Raw genomic sequence first — 21,790 nt, forward strand, 5'->3', positions numbered from 1 at the left:
ACAAAAAAAAAATACTCCTAAAGTAGGATAACCCGGTAAAAAGTTCTAATGTAAATGCCGTTTAATATTATTTTCTTATTATTTATTTCGAATAATTTAATTTTTTTTCTTTTTAAAATTAAATATTAACGCAGGGGATTCACTTAATATTTGCAGTCCCCAATATTTTTTATATTTAATTAAATTTTTTCTTTTCATTTAATTTCACACATTAATTTGTATTTCTTATAGTATTAAATGTTTAACATATATATATTTTTTCTTTTTATTTCATTTTACTCTTTAATTTTACATCTCTTTGTCTTGACCCAAAAAGATCAATTTTGTAAGCCACCAATCCCCTTAATTATAAAGATTTTTTCTTTTTATTTCATTTTACATTTCCATTGCCGCTTCTCCAGAACTATTTTCCAAATTTTCTGTTTTCAAAAAATATACAGCCTGTTTTTGTAAAATTCCAAACGAACGAATTCGAGTGACTTACGACCAAACTCCTTGGTTTTGAAAAATATGTCATTTATTTTTGTTTTGAATCAGAAAACCTTTATAAACATAAATAAAGGTTTGGTCGTAAGTCACTCGAATTCGTTCGTTTGGAATTTTACAAAAACAGGCTGATAATTTTCACTCCCAAGAAAAGAACAATTCTGTTTTCGTGGGCATTACCCAAGCACTTAATCTTCGATCAAGATCTCTATCTCCTATTCCCTTTCCCAATAATTACCTTTACCTCTCACATTTCTTTGCCACCAAAAAAATAATAATTTCTCTTCCCTTTTTTTGCAAGAAAATATCTTATTTCATCCGTTTTGCACACATTTCCTGCTTTAGTTCCTTTTTTTGCTTCCCTGTTTTGCCAATAAAATTTTCTAACTTTAAAACCAATATCATGCCTCTGTTTTCGAAAACAAAAACCTCCCCCAATTTATATTAGAGAGATGGCAACTCGATAATTTGTTTAAGTTATTTTTCAATTAAATTCTAATGGATTGCTGTTTCAATAGAGAAAAAACATATGAATGTCAGAAAGAGATGGCAATATTATAACCTTACTTTATTTGTGTACGTGTATCGTGTGTGTGTGCTCTCTTGTCGAATGGTTGGCTGGCTCCTTTGGTTGGGGTATAATAAATTTTTGTCACAAAAACATGTAATTTCATTAAATTTTAAAAACGTAATCTAACTACTAATTTTGTCAACATTTATTGCCTATTACAAACAATTTGTATTCCGGCAAAAAATATATATATTTTGGAATGGAAATTGAGAAAAAGAGAGGCAGAGAAAAAATAATGGTTGCTTTATACATATTCAAATTAATTTTGAACAAAATAGGTGTATAGATTTAAAAGGCATGGAAATTTAATTTTTTGTGAAAATTTTGACTTAAAAAATTCTCTCTAATAGAGTTTTGAAATATATGGGATAATGGTAAAATAGTAGCTTTGAAATTGCTTCAATAACTCGACTCGTACAAATCGTTTATATATATCTAATAGTTCTTCGAAATAAATTGTAAAAAATATTAAACAATAGCGCGAAATTACTTCAATACTAATTATAATTCTCAAGGAACTTTACAAAAATCCTTGAATAAACTCCACGCCTATAATTATCCAAGATTTTTATCAAATATTTACAACTATTCTTACTTACTTCAATAATAATTATAATTCTCAAGGAACTTTTAAGTGGTTATTTATACTCTTTCGAGTCGAGCTTGATGATCTAAGTTATGCACTGAAAAGGAAAGCCAGGAGAAGAACCTACGTACCCACCATTATGCGACGCGTTTCGCCGTTGGTTAAGCGGCTCATCAGGCATATTGGGCTATGTGGCATTACAAAGGTCGTACGTTGATAACTTGTATTTATTCCGCCCTGATGCGAAACTTACATATGCGAATTAAATTCAAATTTGTCAAAGTTCGACATTTGTCTTCATTCTAGGAACTGTCCTTTTCAAAGCAGATTTTTGTTGTAGCGATGGATAATTAATCCACACACCTACAATTTCTTCCACGGTATACACATGTTTTTGCGCAACCGTTTTGGAAGTGTGTTGATGGCTCAGAACGTTAAGTGATCTGGCAACATTTGTGTTGCTCCGAGGACCTAGGTTCGAGCTTTAGCCGTGCTCAGCTGAAATTAATTTTTGTTATTTGAATTTTGCCTTGTAAGGGCAGTGATCATTTCAAAGTAATTTTAAGTGATTATTTATACTCTTTCGAGTCGAGCTTGATGATCTAAGTTATGCAATGATAAGGAACCTTACAAAAATCCTTGAATAAACTCCACGCCTATAATTCTCCAAGATTTTTATCAAATATTTACAACTATTCTTAATTAGATACGTTTTGAAACGTCTGTCAATATGATATTCTATAAGAAATTTTTGTTGAAGCTCCCAATAGCCTATCTGAAAATTCTGCCAAAGTAGTGGCCTTAAATTTCTTCAATAATATTATTAAAAGAAATTTTTCTAAAGCTCTTGGATTCCCTTTTTTAAAGAAGGTTGGAATTACTTCAAAAATGCGCTCATAGCTCTTAACAACCTTTTGAAAATTCTGGTTAAATTGTAGCCTGAAATTACTTCATTAACGTTATTTAAAAAAAAAAATACCCTTATGTTCATAGATGCCTTTTAAAAGTCTGTTAAAATAGTAGTTTGAAATTACTTCAATAATATTCTTTAAAAAGTCTAAGTTTGTAGCTCTGTTTTTCGTTGAAAATCCTGTCAAAAATAGTAGATTGAAATTACTTCAATAATATTCTTATTAAAATCAGCACATATAGCCCATAACAGCCTTATGAAAAGTGGGTCAAAAATAGTAGCCAGAAATTACTTCAATAATATTCTTTAAAACATCTAAGTTTCTTACTTTATATTCCATTGAAAATCCTATCAAAATAGAAGCCTGAAATGACTTCATTAATACTGTTTCAAATATCCACATTTGACCTCTCAGAAGCTCTCATAAATTCCGTATAAACAGTAGCCTAAAAGTATGTCAATAATATTCGATAAACAAATCTACGTTTATAGCTCGCAGAGAGCTTTTGAAAGATCTGCCAAAGCAGTAGTCTAAAATTACTTCAATAAAATTCATTATAAAGTATACGTTTGTAACTCTCACAAAATTATTAAAATGTGGTCAAAATAGTAAATGTCTTCAATATTATTGTTTAAAAAATCTACGTTTTTAGCTTACAGATAGCTTAGGAAAATTCTGTCAAATTTGTAGCCTGAAAATACTTCAATAATTCTTTCAAAAATTGACGCTTAAGCTCTCACCTGAATTTTTAAAATTCTTTTAAAATAGTAGCTTGAAATTACTTCAATAATAATTATTCGAAAACACACAGTTAAGCTCTCAGATGCCTTTTGATAAGTCAGTGAAAATAGTAGCCTGAAATTACTTCAAAAATTCTTTCAAAAATTGACGCTTAATCGCTCCCTTGAATTTTTAAAATTCTTTCAAAATAGTAGCCTGAAATTACTTCAATAATAATTATTCGAAAACTCTCAGTTAAGCTCTCAGATGCCCTTAGAAAAGTCAGTGAAAAAAGTAGCCTGAAATTACTTCAATAATTCTTTCAAAAATTGACGCTTAAGCTCTCACCTGATTTTGTAAAATTCTTTCAAAATAGTTGCCTGAAATTACTTCAATAATATTCATTCGAAAACCTACCCTTAAGCTCTCAGATGTCCCTTAGAAAAGTCAGTGAAAGTAGTAGCCTGAAATTACTTCAATAATTCTTACAAAAATTGACGCTTAAAACTCTTACCTGAATTTTTATATTTCTTTCAAAATAGTAGCCTGAAATTACTTCAATAATAATTATTCGAAAACTCTCACTTAAGCTCTCAGATGCCCTTAGAAAAGTCAGTGAAAATAGTAGCCTGAAATTACTTCAATAATTCTTTCAAAAATTGAAGCTTAAGCTCTCACAATTCTTTTGTGAAATTCTTTCAAAATAGTTGCCTGAAAATACTTCAATAATATTAATTCGAAACCCTATCCTTAAGCTCCCAGATGCCATTAGAAATGTCTGTGAAAATAGTAGCCTGAAATTACTTCAATAATATTCTTTCAAAATATGTATACCCTAAAGTTTTCCGATACCTTTTTAAAGTATGACAAAATAGTAGCCTGAAATTACTTCAATAATATTAAAAAAATCAACGTGTTTAGCTTCATTCCGATATCTTCTGAATATTCTATAAAATAATAGCCTGAAATTACTTCAATAATATTCATTCAAGAAATCTACGTTTGTAGCTCCCTAATACTTTTTTTAAAAATCTTTCCAAATAATTCGAATGTTCTTCGCTAAGAAATAAAACTCCTTGTACATTAGAACTTTTTACCGGGTTAACCTACTTTATGAAGATTTATTTGACGTATATGCAAAGGAATTGACAATTAAAACCCACTGGGTTAACGAAATCCGGTTAAATGTAAACGTACTATAACAGCCTGAAATTACATTAATAATATTCTGAATTTCTTAAATCCTTCGAGAAATAGAATCCTGCAAATTCTTCAATATTTGCCGCTTATATATCCGCAATTTTTGATAATTCGTCGGCAAATAATATCCTTACTGCTCCTATAGACCTCAAATTTTAAATCTACTACTACTGTCTTAATTGACCTCCAAAATTACACTTACTGCTCGAATATCAATTCACAAATTTTATTCGCCCTAAAAAGTTCTAAAAAAACTATTTTTCTTACATAAAATCTGCCTTAAAGATAATAATTTATTCTTTATAATCTTAATGTGTGGTTCTTCGTTAAAACATTAACCTGAAATTACTTCAATAATATTTTATAAGAAATCTACATTTGTTGCTCTCATAGAGCTCTCGAAAATGATGTCAAAATATTAGCATACAATAATTTAAATTTATTATTTAAAAACTTCTCCTCCAATATCTCTCACCTGAATTTTTGAATTTCTTTCAAAATAGTAGCCTGAAATTACTTCAATAATATTCATTCAGAAACTCATATATTTAACGCCTTACGAAAAGTTATAGCTCTTATGGAAATTTTGGTTTTGAGGATTAAAAAATATATATAAATATATCTCTAAGAGTAAACATTACTTGTTTATAGCTCTAATGTTCTTCATAAAAATAGTCCAAAATTACTTCGATAATATTCCCAAAAATTGTATTCCTTCAACAAATGTCTTTTTAACATTTTGTACGAATTCATTACTTTTTTCTTTTTATTTCACTTTACATTTTTATTCTCTGTCTGAATTTTGACTTTCTGCAACTTCCATTTTCAATCTAACCTTCTAAACCTTGTTCTAACTTCCCCAACAAGCCACGTGGAAACACACTTTAATACCAAAAATATATACATCCCCAATTTGTAATTTTTTTCTATACCCCCAAAACAAAGTAAACTGCCGACAAGTAACAACAACAACAAGTAATACAACTCAATGAGTATACTTTCCCCCCTTTCTTCATTTAATCCAGTTATTTATTTACTGAAATGAGTACATCTCCCATATCTCCCCACCTTTAGATTTTCTTCAAAAAATTTCAATTTTATTTTAATTTTGTCTCTTACGGTCGAGGGTAACACAAAAATCCTAAAGTTAAAAAAAATCTGCCTGTCAAACCTTTTTCAATGTTTTAGTTGTTTTTTACTTTTGCACTCAATTTGCCTTTGCAAATTGTACAAATTACCACCCTGTATTATAGCAGGTTTACACCTAGTAGTAGTGTGTCAAATGTGGTTGTGTATTATGCGGAACAAATGACTTTGAATACACACACACAACAAAAAAAGGGTTGTTTTCACACATACAAATTTGTATTATTGTATGGATACAACTCCATACAAACATATGTTAAATGGTTGCATGTGTGTAGTATTGCTCCTTGTGTTTGCTGTTGCTTAAATATTTATTAACCCATTAAATAGGATGTTAAATTTACCAAAAAAAAACACACACACACTCACACACAAAGTCAGATTATTATCTGTTGAGGCATAACGAATTTAAAATAATTGAAAGAGATATATAGAAGACACGGTTGTTTTTATTATGGAAATTTTAATTTTGAAAATTGAAGACAAGGCGAATGGGGAAAGGAAGATATATTTGTACATCTTTTATATGGTTATATATTTACATTTGCCTTGGATATGGAAGAAGAAATAGTCTAGACCTATTTTTCTTTAAGATAAGTCCTGTGTAAATATGTTATATATGACATTAGTCAATGCTTCTAGCTGACAGTCCACAAATTGGCAGCGCATCAGCATCAAATCAAGAGAATTGACAATATAAATGATGCGTTTTATTAAAACGTGTTTGATGTAAATGTATACGACATATTTTATGTTACTTATATACAAATGAAATTACAACCATATGATGCTTTATCATATACACGTTTTATGTAAATGTGAACTTTGTTAGGCTTTCATATAATTAAAGCGGCTTATAGCATGTTTCTTTTTATTTCATTTTACTTTCACCAAAAGAAATATAATTTATTACCATTGGAATTATTTTTTAAAGTGAAATATATTCCTCAACAACAAAAGAGCTTGTTATCTATTTTGTAAAAAATTGTACATGGTTAAATTTTTGCCTATAGAAAAAATTACCATATGTTCGGTTTTCGTATAATTAATGCAGCTATAGTATGTTCACATGGTCCACAGTATTTTTTCTTTTTATTTCATTTTACTTTCACCAAAATTAATTCAATTTATTATTGTAATTCTTTTTTTTATAAAAATTATTTCTCAGTAATAGTACTATTACATTATATTGGATTTCGTTAACCCAGTGAGTTTAAATTGTCAATTTCATTGTATACATGTCAAATAAATCCTCATAGAGTTGGTTAACCTGGTAAAAAGTTCTAATGTAATAGTACGTTTACATTTAACCGGATTTCGTTAACCCAATGGGTTTCAATTGTCAATTCCTTTGCTTATATATTAAATAAATCCTCATATAGTGGGTTAACCTGGTAAAAAGTTCTAATATAAATGTCGTTTAAATGCCGTATAATATAGCTTGTTTCCTATTCTACAGAAAAAAATCCCCAGTAACTATGGTTACAGTTTTGCCTATAGAAAAATTCTTCTTTACGGGAATTATATTTTTTCTTCATAGATAAATCCATAATAAAATAGATAAATTTCTTCTCTTTTCTGATGTATTTTTAAAAAGGTTATTGAAGTAATTTCACACCTACTATTTTATACTGAGTTAATTTTTTAAAGAATATTACTGACGTGAAGTAATTTCGAATAATGTTTTCTATTAGAAAGATTTTGATATTTTAACAAAATTTACTTTTACACACTTCATAATTTTTTCAAAGAACAATATTGAAGTAATTTCTGAGCTACTTTTTTGAATATTGAAGTAATTTCGAGCTATTGTTTTAAGTTGATTAAATTCTTCTTTTCTCAGTCCGAATGGAATTTTGAATTAAATAATTTTTTCTGGGGAAATGTTGTTTTGATATTGGACTTTTTTCAATAAAATAAATTCTGTACTGCGTAGATTTTCTGGCTGCCATTTCAATTTGTGGTCATTCAATATATGATTAAAAATTATAAAAATATACATAAGGAAAAATCGAACTTCAGATCCTGTAGATTTTTTCTATAATTAGACAACAAGTTGAAGTTTTGGATTTTTTATAGAAAAAATTCTTATTTTTTGTGGTATTTTTTAACAATTTTATTGAAATAAACTAGTATGTAAAATTACAATTAAGTTAGATGCAAACAAGTGAATTAAAATTAGACTTGATGCGAATTAAGCGCCGTTTTTAATATCTTCGCAGTACGAAAAGCCTCTAAAATAATTATTTATTAATTTTTTAATTAAATATAAGTTATATTTTTAAGGAATAAAAGTACCTTCATTTTTTGTTTGAGAATATTATTGAAGTAATTTCAGAGCTACTATTCTACACGGAGTGGGTTTTTTCTTTAAAAAATGGCTTCATAACTAAAGATAGATTTATTCTATAGAAAAATGCCAAAGGATTTTAATTTTTTTTTAATTGGCAAGTTTTTTTCTTTTTATTTCATTTTACTTTATTTCACACATTGAATTTCCCGCAGTTTCGGTTTTATTTTCTCTTTTTATTTCATTTTATTCCTCATAGAAAATTTGACGTTTTCCCAAAAAATGACGCTCCAATACAAATAATTGCTCATACTCCATGGTTAAATAATATATTCGGGAAAATTCTTAACATTCATGGTTGCTCTTCTTAAGATTATCCTAAAAAATCTATTTTTTATAGATAAAATTATTTTTTTCTTTTCTGTTGTGTTTTTTAAATAATATTATTGAAGTAATTTCACAGCTACTATTTTTAAACGGATTGATTTTGAGGAACATTATTGAAATAATTTCAGAGCCACTCTTTTCGATATTGAATGATTATTGAAGTAATTTCGAACTACTGTTTTTTATTGGATGAATTTTCTGCATTTGAAAAAAAAAATTATTAATTCGTGGGTTATTTGTTTTCCGAGAAAATATTCTTGATGTTAAATATTTTCTATATAATATTGGGGGTTTCCATATTGTACTCTCCATAAAATTAATTTCACAGCCAACATTTTCCATTGGATTATAGAATAAAGAGCAATAAAGAGTAATTCCTGAGCTATTATTTTTGATTTTAAAAGTTTATTGAAGTAATTTCGAGCTACTGTTTAATGTTGGAAAGATTTCCTAGGTTTGGAAAATCATCATCATGGTTTATTTGTTTTCTTAGAAAATATTCTGAGTTCTTGGTTTTAAATATTTTCTATATATAAATTTTGTTTTTTTCAGTATACAGTACTGTATAAAATTTCTAATTTCATGCTCTCTATAAAATTTCTAATTTGATGCCAATCTTATACGATGGCGTATGGCGCACAATATTATTGAAGTAATTTCACAGCTACTATTTTCTATTGAATTATATTTAAAGGACATTATTGAAGTAATTTCCGAATATTCTTCTTTTTTTGATTCTTAGTATTAAATATTTTCTATAAAATATTGTTTTTTTTTCAGTACTGTATTCTCTATAAAATTTCTAATTTGATGCCAATCATATAATTTGATGCACAATATTTTGAATAAAGCTATTATTTTCTATTGAATTATATTCAAAGAGAATTATTGAAGTAACTCTTTATAAAAGATTATTGAAGTTATGCTACTGTTTTATATTGGATGGATTTCCTTGATCTGAAAAATGTATGGCGCACAATATTATTGAAGTAATTTCACAGCTACTATTTTCCATTGAATTATATTTAAAGAGCATTATTGAAGTAATTTCCGAGAATTTGTTTTTTTTTATTTTAAAAGATTATTGAAGTAATTTCGAGCTACTGTTTTATATTGTATGGATTTCCTAGATCTAAAAAATGTTAAACCTTTTCTATAAAATATTGTCTTTTTTCAGTACTGTACTCTCTATAAAATTTCTAATTCCATGGCAATCTTATATGATGACGTATGGCGTGTCACAATTAACTTATTCTCTTTGCTAACGATTCACTTTAATAATATCAGCCATATTTTTTCATTCCTTCATTCTTTCGTTCTTTTTATTTCATTTCAATTTAATTGCCAATCACATAATATAAGTCTACTCAATTTACAGCAACAACAACAGCCAACAATGAAAAAAGAACGCACACAAAGAACAATAGCAAACCAATTTTGAATACTCAATATCATGACAATTTGATTGAACGTTTGGTTGGTTAGCTGAATTTTTCTTTTTCTTCATATAATTTGATTTCTTCAGTTATTTTTCTTCGTCTTCTTCAAAATTCATACTCCAATGAATTTTTTGCTTTCATTGTTCTCATTCTAGCAAGAGTTTTTTTCTTGTTCTTCTTCTTTTTTTCAAATAACAATACCTTCTTTCTGCCAAAACCATCATTTCTAACGTCTACCTCAAAAGTTGAAAACCTAAACCTCTACAAATTATCCAATTATTTAATTTAAGCTTCACTGGCGTTATAAATAAGTCTCCCCGGTGAATGGATGTTAGAGAGCTAGGGAGAGAGAGAGAGTGGAGGAAGGAACAAAGGCATTTTTCCTTTTGTATATTTGTTTGTATATATAACAATCATTAAAATACAAAAAGCCAAGAAAATATATATTCAAACATACATACCAACATTGTTGGTATGTAAATAAAATTCGTAAATGGTGGAAGAAGCAGAAGAAAACTCAATGAAAGTCTGGCAACGAAATACTATGGAATTTTACTCCATGTCTGTCTGTATGGGTATATATACCTAAATGGCTGGGGTATATACCTAGCTATATATATATATATATTGCTATGGTATATAGCCAAAACAATAGTAGAAGAAAATTGGAAAATAAGCGTAACATAAAACCAACAATGCTTACTCACACACACACATACATACACAGAGAGAAATACAACTGCTCTTGGAATTGTTCTGTCTAACTTGGCTGGCTCCCTGGGATTTTTTGTTATTGCCTTTAACTAACTGGCTGACTTAGTCGTCGTCGCCATTATATCCATCTCCCATGCCAAACAAGGAATATTATTTCCTCCCATATACTTTTTCACATCACTGGGTACTACCCAGGGTAAAAGTAGAATAATAATGGCAAAACAACAACACCAACTACAACATCAGCCAGCAGAACCAGTACCCAAACACTCGAGTATCAAATGATGAATAGCTGGAGAAAAAACAGTCATGCTAGTTAGCAATCAGTAGCTTTGGAAAATTGGCAAGCAAATAGAGCAAAGCACCAAAAGCAAAGAACAGCAACAAAAAACACACAGAATTGAAAACGCCATCAGAAAAAAAAAATATGAAAACAAATACTACGGAAATGCTTTCGAAATCAAATCTCGTCTTCTTACTGCTCACTCACTCTACTGAAAATTGTTTGGCATTGTTGTCGGGATGTTTTTCTTTTTATTTTAAATTACTTTTGAAAAAAATAGCGTTTATAAACCTCTAATGAATGGCAAATATTTTCCACTCTCATTTCCGTTTGGCGATCAATACCAAAACAATAATGAAAGAAAAAATCGATTTTTTTCTCTTGATTAATTAACGTGTAAAAATACGTTAATCAGGCACTTGATCTGTAGTTTTGGTGTGTTTACACTGATGTGGTTAATGCAAATCATTAATTAACTTCAAAATATGGGGAAATTGCGGATACAGGAGAATTGGGCAGAGGAGTTTGACGGAGGATATTTTTTTACAAAGAAATAATATTTCTAATGATTGCAGAAAAGAAATAGTAGTCAATGTAAAAATACTGAAATTACTTCAATATAAAATAGTAGCTCTGAAAATACTTCAATAATATTTTTAAATAATTCAAGGTAAATAGTAGCTCTGAAATTACTTCAATAATTCATCAATGTGAAATAGTAGCTCTGAAATTACTTCATTAATTCGTCAATGTAGAGTAGTAGCTCTGAAATTACATCAATAATATTTTTTTTTAATAATTCGATATTAAATAGTAGCTCTAAAATTACTTCAATAATTCTGCAATGTAAAATAGTGAAATTAGCTACTCGGATATACTTCATATAAGAAAAAATTATAATATTTTTTAAATAATTCAATGTTAAATTGTAGCTCTAAAATTACTTCAATAATTCTTCAATGCAAAACAGTAGCACTGAAATTACTTCAATAATTCGTCAGTATAAACTAGTACTTACTTACTTTACTGGTTTGTGACAGAACTTTCGTTCCATAAGCCGAGCTTAGAAAAGATTTCCAAGCGCGTCGGTCTTTTGCGCAGTTTTTCCAATTTGAAAGACCATTTTCGGGAATGTTGTCTTCGACTTGATCTTTCCTTCGTATTCGTGGACTTCCCCTTCTGCCTGAACCATCAGCTGGTTCGCTTTTATAGGCTTTCTGGGCTGGGGCATCTTCATCCATTCTCACAACATGACCTAGCCAATGTAGTCGCTGCAGCTCAATACGTCTAATAATGTCGATGTCCGACAATAGCTGGTACAACTCATGGTTCATATTCACCGTCAACGCAGATCGGCTCATAGATCTTTCGGAGAATTTTTCTCTCAAACACTCCAAGAGCTGCCTCATCTTCTTGCGTAAGTACCCATACTTCAGATCTATATAACGGCACGGGTAGTATCAGCGTCTTGTAGAAAGTGAGTTTGGTCTGGCGGGAGGTGGCCTTGTTTTTGAGTTGTTTGCTCAGACCATAGTAGCACCGGTTGGCCATCACTATCCTTCTCCGGACTTTCAAAACTGATGTCATTTGTTTTGTTTATGGCGGTACCAGGGTATATGAAATCGTTGAAGCTATAGTTCTCAAGTTCCACAGTTGCGCCGAGTCTACTGGACGTCTTGCGCGTTGATACCATCAGCTTGGTCTTCTCGCCGTTTACTGGCAGTATAAAATAGTATCTTTGGAATTACTTCAATAATATTGTTAAGTAATCCTAGGCTATAGCTCCAGTAAATCTGTCAACGACTTCAGTTCTCAGTTCAATGAGACTTTTATTTTAGAAAAAATACGACTCTGTTTCAAGTGCTCTGGGAAAATTAAACTTCAGTTAACAATTTTTTTTAGAAAAAATAAAGACTCAATAACTATTTTCAATTTGAAAAAAACTCAAGTATTTTCGTGATTGTAGAAATGCAGAAATTATATTTTTACTATGGAAAACATCAAGATTCAATAACTATTTTTGCTATGGAAAAAATCAAGCCTAAAACATCTTTGTCCGAATAAATCCGTCAATATAAAATAGTAGCTTTGAAATTGCTTCAATAATCTTATTTTAGTTAATAATATTCGTTGAATTAGGTTCATTGCTGAAGATGAAGCTCTTCTATAGAAAGAAAATAAATTTCATTTTATTAAAACAAAAATTAAGTACCAACATACTGAGGCCTTTTTTGCAAAACAAGTCTCAAAGTTCTGTAGATAAAATCACGCCTAAGCGCTTAGAGATTTTTTACTATAGAAAAAAAATTAATTTTATTGAAAAAAGGGTATCAACATACTGAGGCCTTTTTTGCAAAACAAGTCTCAAAGTTCTGTAGATAAAATCAAGCCTAAGCGCTCAGAGATTTTTTACTATAGAAAAAAGAAGCCTGAATTCTTTAGCATATTTTTCCTAGAGAAAATATTAAAGGCCCAACAATTGATTAATTTTTTTATTCATAGAAACAATTAGGGTACAATTTACAGCGGTAGCTCTATTCTATTAAACAAATCAAGCCTAAGTCTCAGGTTTTGAGTTTATCCTTGAATTTTCTTAGTTATAATAATTAGTATTTAAATAGTATGTAAAATTACAATTAAGTTATATGCAATAAAGCAGAAAATTCGTAACATATATAAAATATTATTTAAAAACATACAGTAGAACTTCGATAATTCGTAATCTTCGATAATTCGTAACAAAGTGTCGGTGCCTTGAAAAAATCTCGATATTTCGTAAAATTTGCACGCATTTTGGTCCCCTTGAAAAACCTCGATATTCGTATTTTTTTATTTTAACCTCGTAAATTCGTAATCTCGATAATTCGTGATCTCGATAATTCGTAAAAATTTGCTGGTCCCTTGAATTACGAATTATCGAAGTTCTACTGTAATTTTTTTATAATTAACAAAGATTGCCTTAAAATAAAGGTAAACACTCCGCTGTAAACAACTAAGTGAGTTATACTTGCTAATTTTTCTTCTCAAAATATATATTGAAGTAATTCCAGAGCTACTGTTTTATATGGGACGGAAGTCAGCTTGAGGAGTTTTTAAAGGTGGACCTCTTCTATATAAAAATATTTGTCTCTGTATTTTTTCAAATTGCAAATTCCTTCTCCGTAAATATTTTTTCTTTTTATTTCATTTTACTTTATTTCACACATTTCTACGTTTTCACAATTTTTATTTTTTCTTTTTATTTCATTTTACCCCCAACATAAACACCCATAGAAATTTTGATGTTTTCCCAATAAATGACGCTCCATTACAAATAATTGCTCATACTCCATGGTTAAATAAAAGGTATATATTGGCGGCTTGTCGTCGTCAAATTCGTAACATTCATGGCTGGGCTTCTTAAGTTTATCCTTCAAATCATGCCATTTTTTCCGAACATAATGCCTTGGAGCATTAAGAAATACAAATTTTGGTGTTGTCATCATCATCATCGTGACGATGTCTTCATTGCAAATAACATTTCATGGCAAAACATTTTGTTGTACTTCTCCCTTTACAACTTACTTATTTATAGAGACTACAAAAATGGTGTAACACCAAGGATAAAAAGGACGCGAAAAGGTAGTAGAGTAAAGTACATAGTAGCAGCGGCAGCAGCTCAATAGTAGTAAAGTAGCAATACTAGTTGTGTGTGTTTCGATAGTAAATACGCTTGAGTATTATTAACGTAAATGCAAAATTGCCAATTTCAAGTGTATTTCCTGTCAACAGTAGTTTCCGCTACTTTTTTCGGCGTCGTTTCCCTTTTTTGCAGCCCGCCAAGGACTTTGTTATACGAAATGAAAATAGTAGAAATTGTTAGGAGAGAGAGGAGGCAGGTGATTTCGAAAATTACCATGCAAAGTTTATGTCAAATTGCCTTTAAGCTATTATTTGTCAGTCATCTAAGAGAGATAATTGCCAATAATTGAAATGTCTGGGCGTAAATTTAACGCATGAGAAAAAAATCAATAATTTAAAGATTTAATGATTTTAATTAGTTTTCAAAATATGTTTCTATAAATAAAAATAGCCTTTATCCTTGCATGTTGCCCATCCAAGCTTATTGTTATAATTTTTCCACTTTTTTTTTGCTTATTTTCCTCATAATTGCTAATAATCCTTCAAAACTAATTAAACAATTTTCCTCTGGATTTTCCTGCTGAGCAGGCACACATTAGCATGCTATGCCCAATGATTTTCTACCCGCCTTGGCCACAGGTCATCGTCGTCATCATCATCATCATTGCCATCATCAGCATATTATATACACATCAATTAACAATTATGTTGCTGTTGTATCGCTAGGCCACTTCATCCCTCTGCTTCTTCTTCTTTTTTCCCAACTAATTGATTACAAAATTGGTTTAAGCCAAAAGACCTGCCAGCCTTTTTTCCTCATTGTTGTTGTTGTTGTACCACGAACATCCTTTGTTGCTATGCTTCATTGAAGCATGGCAAAATACTGACCCTTACCGCCTCCACCACCTCCTCCACTACCATTTCATTGATACCTTTCTTTTGTTCATATATTTTTGGGTATTAATTTCAAACCAAAAATAACCTCCATATGTTTTATTCTCGGAGAATTTTGTGAAGTTCTTCTTAAGTGACGAAATAGACGATAGTGAAAGCAATTTTCACGAAAAACTATTTCTAATAGTTTTTGCTGTGGTCATGCGATACTTTAACAAGTTTTATTGATGGAATTAGGAAATTTTTCTGCTTCGGCATTGTTTTGGGGAAATTGGCAAATTAATTGTACAATTAATTTGATGAAACGAACCTATTGTCATTTTGGAAAAAAAAAACAAACTAAGAAAGCAAAATTCTGTTAGTGTCATATTACCACAAATCAAAGAAAGTGAAATGGAAAACAAAAGGAAACAGGAAATGCAGAGAACGAACTTGTCAGGGTAACATTTCCTAACAGAAACCGTGGTTTAACTTTCCGTTTCTTATGAGACTCGGCTCTAGAAGTGAATATTTCGAAAAGGTTTCCCCTAAATTTTCAAATTTTTCAAAGGATGAGAGAGTTGAAATAGAATGAAACAATGAAAACATGGAAAGATTTTTCTTTGTTAAAATAATTAACAATAAAATAGTATGTGAAATTACAATTAAGTTAGATGTAAATGCAGAAAAAATCTCTAAAATATATAACGAAATAAATTTTTGGAATTATCCGAATTACTACGCATTGTCACCTATTCTGCGCATTGTCACCTATACATGAATATCTTGCAAGGCGGAATAACCATAGACAATACGAATATACGATTGCTGTTATATGCAGATGACATAGTCATACTGTCGGAAGATATATCGTCTCTGCAGACCATGATATTCAATCTTGAAGAATACTGTCGTATTTGGAATCTTACTGTTAACATGTCAAAATTTGAAATTCTGGTATTCCGAAATGGCGGTAGACTTAGTAGAAGTGAGAAATGGTCGGACTGTGGAAGCGAGATAAAAATTACAAATGAATACAAATATCAAGGCGTTACCTTCACACCAAAACTTTCATTCTTAAAACACATTGAAAACAGAACAGGCCAATCAAAGATGGCTATAAACTCGACTTAGAAAAACTTCCTGGGGAAAAAACGAAGTTAATATTCAAATGAAATGGAATGTCTATCAATCTGTATGCAGGGCAATACAATCATATACGGCTCAAGCCTGGGGATTTTCTTACATCGACGAGATGGATAAATTGCAGCGTTATTTCCCGAAGAAAATATTGAACGTACCCAGTTTTACTAGCACTCATCTATACACACTCAGTATCTACATCGTATAATGTACAGTTACCACGATCGCCGACTACCAAACAAGTTAAACAATTTGTTGCTTCAAAATAAAGTACTCTGGGTAGCAAACAAATAATTTAGCCCAACGATTGAATGTTCAATGCCCAATAATACTGCAAATGAGTTTGAATGGAAACTTTTTACATCAAATATTATTAACTCCGAAAAGCTGCATATATTTCAGGAAAATTTAAGGTTGAAATGAGAAAGCCAAACTAGAATATACAAATTTTTAGATTATTCTAGGGGAGAATTTTGTTTTACTGATTCATTTAGTAGCGACCAAATTTCATGGATTCTGAAAGCAAGGTGTGGAATGATTAATTTGAATGCGACAAGATTCGACATTGACAGCAGGGGAAGAATATGCCACCTTATGTAATACAAATCAAGATGAAACCTTGTTCCATTTTCTGGAAGAATGTCCAATTCTGAGAGAATACAGATTGAGAATTTTCCATGCTGTGATACAGTCTGAGGAAGATATGGTCAACATTTTGGATGGTCGTGAGGCAAATCATTGGAATAAGCTCGTGTCCTATTTGAAAACATCCTTAAATTATAGAAGATTACTATTAAGCGAGTATAATTCGTTATAAAATCATAACGCAAAGAAAGGACATCCGGTTAATAAATAACCATTGTCGATCAAAAACACTATTTTTTTTCTTGTTTTACAATATATTCATAAATAATCAAAGATTCAAACTGTATTAAATGAAAAGTTTTAAATAAAGAATTATTATATTATTATTACACTAGGCATTGATGACCTATATTAGTTGATTCTTTTTAAATATTATTGAAGTAATTTCAAAGCTACTATTTTATATGAACTTGTATTTTTATGAAAATAATTTGAAATACTATGGATAGGAAGATAGTAACAAGGATAGATTTTTTTTCTCTAAAAAATGCTTTATTACTGCAGACAATTTTTAATCTTTTGACAAAATTCTTTTCTATTTTCACTTTTTTCTTTTTATTTCATTTTACATTATTTCACCCCAAATATAAGCCTTTTCAAAAAATAAATAGCCTTTTAATAAACCTATTAAGCCCATTATTTTGCATTTACTCCCAAAATGTGTGAAAATCTCTCACAAATAACCCTTTCATAAAAAACGACAGTTGTTTCTTCCTCTCACCACCACCACCAACATCACTTCCAACCAATTGACATTTCAACAATAATCCTGTCTGGTAGTAACTTATCAATTGTCTACTCATGTTTCCAAGCAAGAAAAACACACACAAATCTCAAATTCAAAAATCTATGCAAAGGTATTTACTGTTTGTCCCGAACCGAACTGAAGAAAGGATTTCGGTTACAAGGAAATAGGTTTACCTTATGCTCTTTTCTTCTGTTCTTTTCCTTAAGATAACATACATGTGTTTTCACAAGGCAACGTGCCATTATTTGATCCTTCAAATGTTTTCGAATCTATTGTGTGCGTGCGATTTTCAAGATTGCCATTTGTGATGGGTGCGGTGTATTATGACAGTTTAAATGTGCCGGAAAAAGAAAGAAAAGGTGCGAAAAAGTCCCGATGTGTGTGTGTGCGTGTGCAAATCAGTTTTGATCTTTAGATTATGTCCTGATGATGATAACGACGATTTAAAAGAATTTATTTCCCTTATTCTTGTGGTTATTGTTAAGGCAATTATTGTGATTTTTTCTCGGAGATAAGTTAGGAAACCAAAAAAAAAGGCAGGGCGTTACTTTAATGGGTGTATTGTTGTGATATTTAGAGGGAAAATAAAATTCATTTACTCAGAATGGATTTAAATTATGAAGAAATTATGGTTAATTAGGATTATAAATTGAAGATTGAATGACCGAGTGATTTGGGTTGAAAGTGAAAAGAGCAACAATTTTAATTTTCATAAACGGTTTTCAACCAATTTGACCGTAATTAAAAATTTAATATTTATTATTTATACTACCAACCGTTTCTTCTTAAAAATCTTCTCTCCAAATCGTTAAAATATAGATTTCCTTCAAATTACTTTTTTCTTATTTCACTTGCAATTTCTTTCAATACCTACCTGAATAGATTAAGGAAATAAGCTATTGTAATAAGATGATTACCGAATACTAATTGATATTGTAAAATACAACCATGTTACGATGTAAAAAAAGAACAGAGAACAGATGATTGAATAAAGCTTACAACGTCGAGGGTGTTCAGCAGATTAGAGATATGGCCGAAGATGTCATTGCGAGGTCGCAAGATTATAGTGAACAAAGGGCTAAAGAGAAAGGGGTGTGAGCAACTCATTTGATGTAGGAGATTTTGTGGTGATTCGGAATGTGGACACACTGTAGGGTTAAACAAGAAATTATTAACTAAATTCAAGGAACCATATGTGGTTCACAAGTTGTTGCCGAACGATCGATACGTTAACATTAAAATAGATTGTAAAATTACAATTAAGTTAAATGTAAATTAAGAAAGAGAATAGAATAAGGTACAAAATGGAATAGAAGTTATAATTGTTATAAATAAAATATTACAGTCGAAATCGCTTACAACGACGACCAAGGGAACGGCAAAATCGTTCGCTTTAAACAATATCAAATAAATTTTTTAAAAAATTAACTTCATTTTCCGAATTATTTTTTAAATTTTGAACATTTTGAAAGCGATTTTTTCGTTAAAAACCATTTCGACTGTATTTACAAAACTAGAACAAAATTAATTTTATAAAAATCTGTACAAAACTTTTTGATAATCGGGCTTGGATTTATGTGCCGATTTAGTATTCAGAAAATTTATTTTTTTTATTTTTTTACTTCAAAACTTAATCAATTTTCTGAAATTTTTAATAAATTGTGAACATTTTGATAGTGACTTTTTCTTTTTATTTCATTTTACCCTGCAAGACTTTCATAGTTTACTCTGGACTTTCAGAAAGGCCCAACTTTTAATAATCGGGCTGAGATCTTGTGTCAAATTAGCATTTCCCCCTTTTTAATTTACATTAAAATTAATTTTCTGAGTTATTTTTATTTCGTTTTACACTACAGGCTTTTGCAGTTTTTCACCCAACTTTAAAAATCGGGTTTTTTTATTTCATTTTAATTTATTTTGATTTTTTTCTTTTTATTTCATATTACAAGACTTTCCGAGTTTCCTCCTGACTTAAATAATGGCCTCTTCGTAAAATAAAAACAAATTTATTTACGATGTTTTCTTTTTATTTAATTTTACCCTGCACCATTTTCTCAGATCCCTACGGAAGATTAGGAATTTTTATATTTTAATTATTCAATAATTTTTTTGATTTTAATTTAAAATGTTACCATTTTTTCTTTACAGACCAAGCAACCCGAGCCGGTGCCGATTATTCAGGTCCCCTAAACAGCAGCAGTAATAACAACAATGATGACAATTCACCCAGCAAATCAAGTTCAGCCTCAGCCAGCAGCCAAAATAACTCATCCTCTTCGACCAATAATACCCCCAACTCAACAAATAATTCCTCCACCAATCAACCTGGCACCCCCACCCGGCCAACATTGTCGCCTGCCGAGCATGCTGCCGCGGCATTGGCCCATCATGCTGCCGCAGCGGCTGCTGCACACCATGCTCACTCCCATTCTCAGCATCATGGCCATCCCATGGCAGCGGCAGCACATCATGCGGCTGCAGCAGCTGCTGCTGCACATCATCATGCCCATGCCCATAATCCAGCCGTGGCGGCAGCAGCACATCATGAAGCTTTTCTAAATGGTGCAGCTGGGGCGGCAGCAAATGGCTTGCTTGGCCATCATCCGGCCACGGGGCCAGATGGTGTACTACTCGGTCCCGCTGGCAGTGGTAAAAAGAAAAATAAACGTCGTCATGGTCGTACGATTTTTACGAGTAATCAATTGGAGGAGTTGGAAAAGGCATTCAAAGATGCCCATTATCCGGATGTCAGTGCCAGGGAATTGCTATCAATGAAAACGGGTTTGGCCGAAGATCGTATACAGGTAAGAAAAAAAAAAACAGAAAACAGATAAATTTTATGAACTTGAATTTATTGCAAAGAGCAGGACTGCAGCATGTGCACTTCTCCTTCTTGCCGGGTCGGGAATAATTTACAACCGTCAAACATGACCAGGTTTATGTTTGAGGATTGATTAAGTTTGCAACCACCAGGAAATGACTTTCATTTGAAATTCTATTAAAAGAAGAAAGCTTAGAGATTTGCTGCTGCAGTGCATCATCATGGCCCATAAAGTCGCAAAACATAAAAGTCGGGATTTAGCACAAAAATCAATTTTACAAATTTAATGAGGTGCACGGCAATCAAAAAAGGACAATTCTTTGAAGAAAAAAATATTTCAAAGAACTTTGGTGTTTGGCTCAAGTGCAACTTAATTAGTGACAAAAATCACACGTTTTTAAACTTGAAATTCCAAAATTCTTTTCATCAAAAAAGGATTTCTTTTGGGCTAGAAATTTGCCGAAAATTGCCAGTTTTTTAAATATTTCTTTTCGAAAAAAAAAAAAATAATAATAAAAAGCTACTTCAACAGCCTACAGCATACTTCCTCATCAGCCGTACCTCCACATGGCCACTTATAATGGCAAAATTGCATTAAGCAGCCATTATGATTGCACTTCACCCATTATAAGCCTTACCATTCAAACAAAAAATCCACCACGAAAATTGAGAACAATAGGCAGCAGCATCGGCCTCATACACACAGAGATCCGCACTTTGTATTCCAAAAAACCCTAAGTGCATACATTATGGCGTTGGTAACAAGTTATTTCAATGCAAAAAATTAGCAACGCCTTCATAACAGCAAGTTCGGAAACCCCCTGGGTTCCTCTTCTGCAGATGAGCGTGGCGGAAATTTTTTTTTTTTTTTTTGAAATTAAAATTCAATTAACTACAACACAATTGCCAATAACCTATACTCACATACCGCGAAGAAGAGCAGAACGCCAGAACTTTTTTTTTTTTGCAACGCTTGCATATTTATTGTTTGCATATCATCGTCATCATCATCCCGCCAACCAGCAATAGGCCACCATTTGGCGGCAACAACAACAAAAAAATACAACACTTCAATTAAAAAATTCTATAGATTGATTCCCCGGGTTTTTGGTTTATACGAATGACAATGTTTTGAAGTTGGAAAAGAAACCCCCGAATGGCTTATTGAATTTCAATTTCACTACTCTCTACTTGCAGGCATTCCTC

General features: G+C 30.8%; 1 protein-coding gene across 1 annotated transcript in view; it reads left to right on the plus strand.

Annotated features, from left to right (window-relative positions):
- The window catches only part of LOC133326036 (homeobox protein Hmx), a 49,426-nt gene that overhangs the window by 15,073 nt on the left and 12,563 nt on the right, over positions 1 to 21,790 (plus strand). The window contains exon 2 of the mRNA XM_061534711.1: positions 19,912 to 20,567. Coding sequence (XP_061390695.1) covers positions 19,912 to 20,567 — 656 coding nt within the window. The remainder of the gene's footprint in view (positions 1 to 19,911; positions 20,568 to 21,790) is intronic.

This window comes from Musca vetustissima, unplaced genomic scaffold, assembly GCF_032173495.1.
Source record: "Musca vetustissima isolate MV318-11 ecotype Yass unplaced genomic scaffold, APGP_CSIRO_Mvet_v1 utg358, whole genome shotgun sequence".
Classification (NCBI taxonomy): Eukaryota; Metazoa; Arthropoda; class Insecta; order Diptera; family Muscidae; genus Musca; species Musca vetustissima.